Source organism: Sinocyclocheilus grahami, unplaced genomic scaffold (assembly GCF_001515645.1).
Source record: "Sinocyclocheilus grahami isolate Dianchi unplaced genomic scaffold, SAMN03320097.WGS_v1.1 scaffold113.1, whole genome shotgun sequence".
Lineage (NCBI taxonomy): Eukaryota > Metazoa > Chordata > Actinopteri > Cypriniformes > Cyprinidae > Sinocyclocheilus > Sinocyclocheilus grahami.
The window spans coordinates 549755-561378 of record NW_015505292.1 but is presented as its reverse complement, the minus strand read 5'-3'; the positions used below and the strand labels follow the sequence as shown (position 1 = coordinate 561378).

The following is an 11624-nucleotide window of genomic DNA, read 5'->3' as shown; positions in this document are numbered from 1 at the left end:
ATTGTCTCATTTTCCAGTGCAAACATCTAAAGATCCCTATATAAAGCTACATTTACTTAAAAAGCTAACTTAAAGTCTTGTTTAATGAAAAATGGATCACAATGATTAAAACCAGAACAATCTATCAATTGGCTCAGACAAATCTACATATTTAAAATGGAAAACAAGTTTTCATTCCCTATTGACAGATGTTTGTTCTTGTTTTAAGAATAAGCCACTTAATTTTGTTAAAATGTCTCAGAAAACAAGACTTCAAGTAAATTTATCTTGACTTAAGAATGTTTCGATATTCATTTTGGTAAACAAAACAAAAATCCTGAGGATATTCATTTTGTGCAGTGCATTCAATATTTAATGCAATGACTTTATGAATTTAAGAATTTCTGCTCCGATTTAAGACCCTTTTAGTCCTTAAATCGTGGAAAGGTGAATTAAGACTTTTAAAGACCATTTTAAGACCTGCATAAACCTTGAATATAGTCCATAATTAAAAATCACACTAAATGAGACAATAATTATCAAGTGACAACTGTAAAATTTTTCTCCATTTTAAAAAAATTAATAACTTGAACCTTTAAAATTTAATTCCGAGCTTCACATTTCAAGTTAATGCCGATCATTTAAAAAAAAAAAAAAAAAAAACATTTCCATCCAAATACGTTTCACATTACTTATAAGAGTCACATTTCCCATGAACAGAATTTTGCCTGTTAGATTTTTATTTTTTGGTGTTGGCTGAGGATTGAAACTAATATTTACAACTTGACGACAACCGCTCAGCCACATAACCAGTGTGACCTACTCATAAATTAACTGGTCAAAAAGAGTGGATTTTTACAAACAGCATGGACGAGCACTTCGGAGGAGAAAGTTTCACAATTCCAGATAAAACAGGCCAAGGATGGATAGTTTAGATGAGTTTTACAAGGAGAAAATAATTACTTTTTAATTTACAACAAACATAATAAATTACTCTTAAAAACTACATCATTAATTGTTAGGTACATAATATTTCACATCCCAAATCTCAAAATCTTATTAAAGACATAAGGTTTCCTCACTGGAACCATACTTTTATATTGAAGCCACTGTAATGGTGTATTTGGGGCCTGTTGGGAGCTGCCTCTAGAGGGCGCTGCACATGCAGATAAAGAGAGCCTTGTCTTGCCAGTCTCCCATATCCACAACCTGAACTATTATAAAGGAAAACAGACTATTGCTTTTCCTTAAACGAGCTGCAGTTACTAATTTGGGATGGGGTCGCACCACAACCCCCTGCCAATGGGACGTGGTTCAGATAGCCAGCTGCAGCTTCGTCAGATTTCTCTGGTGCATGTTGTGGTGCCTGACAAGCTCATCAGACCTGGCGAACTTCTTCTGACAGTTTGGCCATCTGCAGTTGAAGGGCTTCTCACCTGAGAGAGATAAAGAGGATATAGACATTAGGAAGGTAAAAGTAGAAGATCAATAAGAAATATTAACATTATTGAATAATATTGAGGTCACCTAAGAGTAGTGGTTCTCAACTGGTGGGTCGTAACCCAGAAAATTGATAAATGCAAATAATACATTGAATTAACCATATAATTGTGCAACCATATAACATTTTAAAAACTATTTACTTATTTAAGGCTGTGCATTCAATCAGTCTTTATCAAAAATTGACTGAAATGCCTGTCACTTGGTAGAAGCTATTGAAATTAGATGTACGGTTGTCCGAAAGTATGCAAAAGCATTGAAATTCATTAAAATTCAATTCATTTAGAAATATTTTTTTTTAAATACAGCCATTAGTTATGTTAATAATTTTTCATATGATTAGGCATCAACAGTTATTGATACTAATGATATTCAGTCTTATTTTTAGGACATTTTTATTTACTTTTGTATGGTAAGAACTTGTTTAATTATCTAATCTACTATCATTTGACTAAAACAATAAAAACATGCATTATGAATATTTCAGTAGCGGTTGTCCGAAAGTATGCAAAAGCATTGAAATTCATTAAAATTCAATTCATTTAGAAATATTTTTTTTAAATACAGCCATTAGTTATGTTAATAATTTTGCATATGATTAGGCATCAACAGTTATTGATACTAATGATATTCAGTCTTATTTTTAGGACATTTTTATTTACTTTTGTATGGTAAGAACTTGTTTAATTATCTAATCTACTATCATTTGACTAAAACAATAAAAACATGCATTCTGAATATTTCACTACAAATAATTATTACTATTGTTATTTATGCAAAGCTTGCTTTGTGATCTACTATATTTATTTGTATTTATCTCTTTGTTTTATTTATCGATTACATTCATAAGTTTTATGATCTAAATGGTCACAAATGTTTCATCTTTGTTTCGACATTATGCATTTAATAGCTATTTAAAAACTTGAGTTATTATTATTACAATAATTAAGTCACTTCACCTATGAATACTGTAGTTGTGTGTTTTTCTCTAGTAGAGGAAAATGGACCCAATATTTAAGAATGGTAACAGATTAAGTTGAAAATTGTGAATATTAGTAAAAAATAATAATTTAATCTGTAGTTGAGAACCACTGCAGTCAACTGATTTTTCAGTGTGCTCTTTCGAATACACACCGAAAACATCAAGCTAAAGAAAAGTGACCTCTGAAAGTTCAATTATCCATCAAAGAGTGGAAAGAGAGGAGCAAATCATGAAAAAATGAAAAGGTTTACGCACTTGTTTTACCTGTATGTGTCCGGGTGTGGGTCTTAAGGTGGTCTGACCGTGAAAACTTTCTCTGACAGGTTTCGCACTGGAATGGCTTAACGCCTACACACACACAGAAACACACAAGTGTGGTCACACACACACACACACACACACACACACACACACACATACACACAAGGAGAGGACGAGTACAGGCTACAGTAGGGAGGCCATGCCAAAATGTGTCCGAGTGAAAAAGCGCTCTTATATTATGTGAGCAATACATCGGCAAGCACTTGCGCTAAATGATTGAAAAAAATCATAAAAGAGAGTGAAAATGTAAACATTTAGGCGACTTTAAGTCGACAACGGTAGACTGTTTTATCACAAGTTTTTCTTGAAGATATGAAGAATTAGCATCATCAGCATCATTCTACTTGCATGGCAGTGTTTGGGGATTGTGGGAAATCTGAATCAAGTCTTTGGGGCCCTTTTTAAGTACACTTTACTTTTAAAATGAGTACTTTGAAAATAATATACTTTAAAATAATATGAATGTAATGTTTTTGGATGCTTAACTGCATATTGTTGACAATTAAATGAAAATGTTTTATAGTTTATATTAAATCCACTTAAGTACATCTTAATATGTAATTTCATAATTGTCATAATTATCTTCTATTGTCTTTGAAATGTGATTAAATTTCATTGCCGAATGTACTGACAAGCATTTATGGTTATGTCATTTTTTTAATTGAAACTTTTATGTCATGTACTTAAATATATTTCTAAAGATGAAGTTACAATTTAGTACATTTAAAATATATTAATAACAGTTAAAATTATAATCAAGTACTTTACGTGTGCTTTAGCATGCTAGTCAACACATCAAAGTAAGTGTATTATTTACAGCATGACAAAATATTAAAATAAAGATTTGAAATGTACTTTAAAGTAAAACTTTTAGTTAGTTATTGCACACTATTAGTATTACAAAGTGAGCACTTTTTAAAAGTGTACTTAAGCGTGCTAGGAATGTAGACTGATCTTTTTTCACTATTATATTTTCTGCAAGTACAGTTTTTTTTAAATATATAAAATTTGAAAACAAAATTATAAAATTTGAAGTACACTATAAGTGCATGTTTAATACAATTAAGCACAAATCTTTTTCACAAGGGGGCTTAAATATTGAAATCTCCCTCACCAAATAGTTTAATATGGAAAACGGGAAGAGAGAAAATATAGGAGACAGAGGTGCAAACCTGTATGTCTTCTCTGGTGTCTTTTTAGCTGGTCTGATCTGGAGAACCTGCGACCACAGTCTGTGAAGTCACACTGATAGGGTTTCTCCCCTATGAGTTTAATACAACCAAACATGTTAATGATAACCTTAGCATTTGTGCTAATGGTATTTATTTGTGGGTTGTCTTACCTGTGTGTTTACGGCTGTGCATCTGTAAGTGAGATAGTTTAAAGTATCTTTTGTTGCAGCCCGGGTAGGCGCACATGAACGGCCTTTTTTCGTTGGTTTCAGATGAACGCACAATGGCGGGTGTAATGCCCGGTACTCTCCGCACATCCTGTGAGAAAGTCAAAAACATTCAATTCATGTTACAACAAATGCTGCGCACCAAACAAGACATCCAAACCCAGCGCCCATGGGGAAAACTGCTAATGATTAGCATGTCTAATCGGTTCATTACTGCAGAATTAGCTGTGAAATGATCATTCAGATTTCCCCATGCTACTGATATGAGCTCTAACTGTGAACGGTTAGTCACGGACGTTAGGCAGACCCTATTTCACTGCTTCACTCCCCCCATTCCTCCCGTTTCCCTCATTTGCCCACTGCTAAAGCCCATCTGCTCTTAATTAAGTAGCGCTTATAGCATAATGGCGTTTCCGTACGCTGGCATGGTAATGAATGAGTGTTAAGTGTTACTGATAAGTAAATTACTGGAACTGTTCTACGGCTGTAGTGCCAGACTTATATATTGACCCCACGGGGATGATAACACAGCAGGCTAGGCAATACACCTCAGTGCCTAGCATGCTAAATTTGATTTGTATGTGACAGTTAAATTCAGATTAGCTGTCTGCAACAATAAATTTCAGCTAATGTTTTTATGCATTTGCGTACATATAATCTATCTATTGTTCTAGCTATCTCTGACTGTCCATCTGGCGCGTTTCTATCTATCTATCTATCTATCTATCTATCTATCTATCTATCTATCTATCTATCTATCATAATGAAGAGGGAAAGAATAAACAGAGAAGTGAAGAAAGGCATCCCATTCTGAGCGAGAGCAGCTCTGGAGTATCTCTTCTTTTACAGCTTTAAGGCCGCTGACAGACATTAATTAAGAGCTAATGATTTATATGCATAAGCAGCAGGCAACTGGAAACTGCAGCTTTACGGCTAATGGACTTTTTTAAGTGATTCCTCTTCGCTTTTCATCCTAAAATGCCTTTCAAATCTCTCAACTATTCTGGCAGGGGCCTGCTTCCTCTCGCATAGCGTTCTCATTGCGTCAGATGGTTTTCTTCAGCACATTCTTTTTAAATTACATTTGTCTCTTTTTTTATTAGTTATTTAAGGCAATGTATCACACTTCTAAATCTCAGGTTTTAGATTTATTTTTGGATTATACATCATTTTGGCAAGTTGTATAATCAACCTTATGATTAAGGGTTGTGTATGAGGTGTGTGTCAGTGTCTGTGTGTCTTTGTACGCCGTGGCCTGACCTTGGCCCCATGTGAGCACATCCCAAGACCACAAAGAATCTTAGTGTGTCCTGAGAGTGAACTCGAATGGGCCGTGAGCAAGAGATACTGACCTGAAGGCCTCTGAAGACGCCGTGGGTGCGGATGCGGTACTGTGTGCTGCAGCTGTAGACCATGCTGGGGTCACTCTCATACCCTCCTGCGTGGCTGTTTGTGATTAAATGGGGGAATATTTTGTTAATGTGATCAGATGGAATAAAGTAGGCTTATTCGAAAAAAAAAAAAAAAACAGGATATACATTTTATTTTTCTAGCTATAAGCATACATTTTGTGATTTGTTTATTTGTTTATTTCTTTCTCTATTTATTTTAGTTTTATGCTTAAAACAAGAAAAAAATTGCTTTGTGCTTAAAACCTTTTTTTCAGCAATCATGCATTAAAATGATCAACATTTACAGTACATACATTTATAATGTTACAAAAGATTTCTATTCCATCAGAGAATCCTGAAAAATAATGTATAATGTTTCCACAAAAATATTAAGCATCACAACCATTTTCAACATTGATAAGAATAAGAAATGTTTCTTGAGCAGCAAATCATCATATTAGAATAATTTCTGAAGGAACAAGTGACACTGAAGACTGGAGTAATGATGCTGAAAATTTAACTTTGCCATCACAAAAATAAATTAAAATTTAAAAATATATTAAATACACAACAGTCATATTAAATTGTAATAATATTTCAAAATATTACCATTTTTAAGTTTTTTTTTCATCAAATAAATGCAGCCCTTGTGAGCATAAGAGACATCATAAGTGCATAAGAGATTTTGAAAGTCATTGTATCAGATTTTTTACAAAAGAATAAGACAAAAATACTGATTAACTTATTAAAATTATTATTAGCTTTTTTTTTAGAATGTTCAACAATTAACAATTGCTCATCAATTGTTCCACGCTAAAGCAACGGTTCGCAAAATGTAATTCTAACTCATAACTTTCTCATTTATGCACAATGGAAGATACAGTCCTTCCTAAATCTCCACATGCTTTATTTCACAAAGATTGGATGGCATATGAGCAGTGTTGGGGGAACGCATTACAAGTAACGCGAGTTACGTAATCAGATTACTTTTTTCAAGTAACTAGTAAAATAATGCATTACTTTTTAATTTACAAGAGAATATCTGAGTTACTTTTTCAAATAAGTAAAGCAAGTTACTTTTTTTTTTCCAATTTATTGATTGACAGCTCTCCTGTCCCCATGCTGAGAGAAATCAGAAGATGCAACTCAAAATATGATGCAAACCTGCAATAATTAAATGTTAAACAACCCAAATATCCTTTATGTATTTAATCCCATTCTATTAACCAATGTCTTTGCTTCTGACCTTCGATGATCCAGTTCAACCATACTAATAAGCAAAAATTACTCTAGACAAACATTTGTCTTTTTTTTATTGCTGAAGTGTGTTGAAATTTCTTCTTCTGCATTCTACCGTTTGGACATAAATTTACATTTCCTTCAGCCTGAGGCTTATTCATTTCACTTTTGGTGTGAAAAGGCTTTTATATATTTTAAAAACAAACAAGCAAGCCCTGTCCAGATTTAAAAAGTAACGCAAAAGTAACGTAACACATTACTTTCCATAAAAAGTAACTAAGTAATGTAATTAGTTACTTTTTTATGGAGTAACGCAATATTGTAGTGCATTACTTTTAAAAGTAACTTTCCCCAACTCTGCATATGAAGCATTGCTAGCCATAAAATACACAGTCGTGTCTTTGTAACTCATTTTGACATTGGGGCAAATTGCTCCCTGTTTCAAAGAGCAATATTTTTGCCCTAAACATTTGAGGTAGGGCCAGTCAGAGAGATGAATGGGGAATGTATGGTCTTGCTCACTGTTGAACTTCTGCCTGAACCTCAGCGGTATGGCTTTTTACATTACGCTGTAAATACACGTTTCTCAGGACAATTCTACACCATGTTTCTCCGCTTTGGAGAAAAGACCACACATTATGGAAACTGTTTTTCGTTACTGTGCAGATCATTCCCTTGCTCAAACAAAATTTCACGAATTTAGGTTCATGAGGTGTAAAGTCCTCTTTGTCTGTATGCAAGACCAGCCAGACAGAAAAGACAGTCCAAAACAGCATCCTGCAGTAAATCTTCTCACAGTTCATTCATTCACCCAAGCCGAACCACCTTGGGCTTGCGACACGCATGGGATCTGGAGGTATGCGAAGAGCTATAGATAGTTGGATGTATATAGGAATGATTAAGTTTGGCTTGAGGAGCCACAGCAACGCTTCCATGGCAGCCCCCTTGAGATCGATCAGCGTGTCTGATTTTTCCTCAACTGAAACCAGCCCCTTCCCTCTCATTTATCAGCATATGAATCATTCGGTCACCCAGGGCTCCTCTGACTCTTTCAGGGAGGCTGGGGAGAGGACACAGCTTCCTCCCCGCCTGGCCGAACGTGACTGCAGATTCTCGCTCGGGTCCCAGGGGAGTAAAGACTGTCCCATTGTGCACTGATGCACTTCCACCTCCCTGCTGCGCGGCTCCCTTCCTCCCGGCGTGCCGGCGCTCGGCCTGGTCAAGGCTGAGGTGCCACTGGCAGAAATATATGGCAGGATATCATTCTCTAGCCAGACAAAACAGAGGCTAATTCTGCATGTACACACTCAACTCTCTGGCACAAACAGAAAGATGAGAAGAAAGTTGCGGAGAAAAGATCATGTGAAACTGATTCGTTAAAAAGAACCAGTTCACAAGAGTCATTTGTTTGGGAATCAGACAACACTGCTATATCTTTTTGATTTGCTAAAAAAGAATCAGACTAAACTGGTTGTGCTGTAATTAATTCACTATAAAGAACCGACTCATTCACAAGAGACAATTGTTCAGAATTGGACTACACTGATTAGGTTTTTGTTTCACTAAAAAGAAGCTGTTTATAAGAGTAACTGTAATCTGATTTAAATGATTCGAGCTGTCAGTTGATTCAGTTGAATAAGGCAGGAAACACATTATGGAATACATTATGGTATTCTGCAAGAATGGAGGAAGAATATGCGTGACACTCAGTTAAGCTATTTAAAAAAAATAGAACTGGTTCTTAACAAGAAATCTTAATTTCAACACCTATGGTTTCATCCAACCAATAGCATACATTTTGGATTAGTGTTAAAGAAAGCTGTCAGTATTTTTGCAATTCTGTTTGGTGGTGCTAGAGGCGCAAAAATTACACATTTCACCTTAAAGAAGCATTTAAATTTAAAATAATAAATACATTTTATTTTGTCATCCAACTTGTAACTAAAGTGTATTTTTTTCTCTCTCTCTTTCTCTCTCTCTTTTTTCTGGCTAGTATTGTACTATTTGAAATGAATTTGGCTTTCTGACATCCATGGCAATGCACCATAAAAGAAACAGAACCCAAATCATTGTGGTTTGCACACATAATCCAACTTGAATTCAGACTTATTATCAGGCCCTCACAATAATTTCAATTCCCATTTTATGTTCCTAGTCTAAGTACCAGCTTAAATGAAGCATATTATAAGTCCTTCTCCTCTCTTAGCTGAAACAAATATGTGCTTCTTCAAATCACAGAAGAATTTCCTACGTGACAGAAGCGGGTCACGTCGACCTACCTCTTTATAGTGGACGCCAGAGAGTTGACGGGATTCCACGCCATGCATTCCAACTGTGATGCTGCCATTTGATATAAATTATCGCTGCTAGGATTGAAAACAACAGAAATACTATTTAAGAACATATGCATATACAGTATTTTCCTGTACTACAAGCACTCGTAATCTTAAAAAACAGCAACCACTGTCAGATATAAAGAATGTGTGAATGAAACATAGCCTTTTTGACAAAGGCATCCTGGGTAACAGTGAATGAATGTGTCATATGTGCACAAAAAAAGGAGGTTACCCACACCACCGGGGTGATCAGTTAATCAGGTCACCCCTCTGACCAAAAACCTGCCATACTTTATTAAAAGCCTGTCCGTAGGACCATTAGTTACCCTGCCAGGTGCTCACCCAAACACATAGTTTGGATTTATCTACAGCAACTCTGACATCATAATATTTCATCATAGACAGGCCACAGTGTACGGCGGTATGAACTGGTACCTGGTACTGTGCTTGCTTCACTGCCGAAGAAACTTAGAAACAGTATTTCAGCATCAAGAGAGTTTGTTTTGAGAAATGTTTCAGGATTATTCCAATAATGATAACGGTAACACTTTATTTCGATAGTCCACTTTAGACATTCTATTAACAGTAAGTAACTTTGCAACTACATGTCAACTAGCAGTTAGTAGAGTATTAGTAGACTGTCTGCTTAATATCTTCTAACACTTTCTCTGTCAACTTATTCTACTAACCCTAAACCTACCCTAACAGTCTACTCTGAGAGTTAGTAGACATGTAGTTGCAAATTAATGAGAATGAGTTGACATGTAGTTGACATGTAGTTACAAAGTTACGTATAGTTAATAGAATGTCTAAAGTGGACTATCGAAATAAAGTGTAACCATGATAACTTAGTATAAATTTAATTCGAATGATTTGTCATAAAGGTATATTCCTGCACAAGTTAAACTCAATCAACAGTATTTGTGGCATAATGTTGGTTAGCACAAAAATACATTTGGACTTCCTTTTCTTTAAAAAAAAAAAAAATTTGGGTTAGATTGAGGCACTTACAATGAAAGCGAATGGACCCGATTCATAAATGTTAAAATAGTCACTGTTTCAAATGTATAAGGCTTACAGTAAACATTAAACGATATGCATTAACATGATTTTAGTGTGCAGAAATTGCTTGCTAATCTTTACTGTGTAAAGTTATATCCAATTTTACAATTCATTGCCATAACTATGTAATGCCTTAAAATGACTGTAACATTTATATTTATAAAGCTCTGCATCTCAAATAATGCACAGGTTTTAACAGAAGAATTAATATCAGTGCTTTCATAAAATGAACCTGTGAGATTCCTTTAAAATACATGATTTTAAAATACTCATTGTTTCAGGAGTACAGCCACAAGATGTACAGTAAACAATGTTTTAATATGATTTTAGTATGCATTATGCACAAATTGCATACTAATCATTTCTTTGTAAAGATATATCCAATTGTATGATTCATTGTCATGACAATGTAATGCCTAAAACCATAAAACGAGAAAGAAAATAAAAAAGGTAGAAATTGATTTACACAGCTTTGCAACTCAAATAATACACAGGTTTTAACAGAAGATTTAATGTCAGTGCTTATATAAAATGAACTTTGAATTCATGGAAAAGATCTAATAGTTTGGTCAAAGATCTAATATATGGTCTGGGAAGCTCCCACGTTCAACTTTGCTCTGTGAACATGGTCTGGATCTTTGTTTTTCAGTTTTGACGCACCAGACACAGATGGAAGCAGGAAGTCTGTCGATTGTGACATTTTCGTACACTACGTCTGCTTTTGAGATTAACAACAGCCTAATTTTACTTTGAAAATCTGGACATGTTTTTATTCCAGCCACCTTGTGCTACCTAAAAACTGCTTTAACTGGAGGCCTGTGTAAATACAGGGTCGTAGGTACCAGGCATTTGATTTGAAAAGCAGCACAGCGTTCTGATTTGAGGATTCACAGCCATCTCGCTGCGGCCAGATAGGAGACTGTTTATTACAGCGCAGAGAAACGGGGAACTGGAAAATGCAGTTCGACCTGAGTCAAAGTCCTCTTATCATCCCAATTCTGTTATTTTGAATCTTTATGTTCCCTCTGTGCTGGAAAAACAACATGGCGAAAGCATCCGAGGAATGTGAGATCATTTTGGGGCTGTAGTACTCGCACTGTTAGCTGAAGTTGCGAAGGGAATTCCACTGAGAACAGTTAAGCACTTATCAGAATGAAAGAATTCAGAGCTGGTCTGAAAGTGCAAACGGGAGGTGGAATAAACCGTTTATCTTGGCGTAGTACACAATGCTGTTCAGCACTTGACCTTAATTAAGCACATTTGACAGAACCCAGCTTTTAATTGGCAATATGCTGTCAAATGAAATGATACCAATTTGCATTTTAAACCCCTGACACTAGTGTTTTATACTGATGAAATAAAACTTGGGATTTTTTGGAATGCTTAATTTCCTCCTTTTTTCCCAGAAATATATA

General features: G+C 35.1%; 1 protein-coding gene across 2 annotated transcripts in view; it reads right to left on the bottom strand.

Moving 5' to 3' along the window:
* Nucleotides 1-674: 674 nt before the first annotated feature.
* The window catches only part of LOC107589215 (WT1 transcription factor), an 18344-nt gene continuing 7394 nt past the window's right edge, over nt 675-11624 (bottom strand). Inside the window, exons 4-9 of one of the 2 annotated variants that reach the window (XM_016277578.1) lie at nt 9091-9177; nt 5534-5627; nt 4125-4272; nt 3955-4044; nt 2717-2809; nt 675-1415 (exon numbers count right to left, since the gene is read on the bottom strand). In XM_016277578.1, coding sequence (XP_016133064.1) covers nt 1294-1415; nt 2717-2809; nt 3955-4044; nt 4125-4272; nt 5534-5627; nt 9091-9177 — 634 coding nt within the window. In that variant the 3' untranslated portion in view covers nt 675-1293. The remainder of the gene's footprint in view (nt 1416-2716; nt 2810-3954; nt 4045-4124; nt 4273-5533; nt 5628-9090; nt 9178-11624) is intronic. The other variant, XM_016277579.1, reaches the window with a different exon arrangement.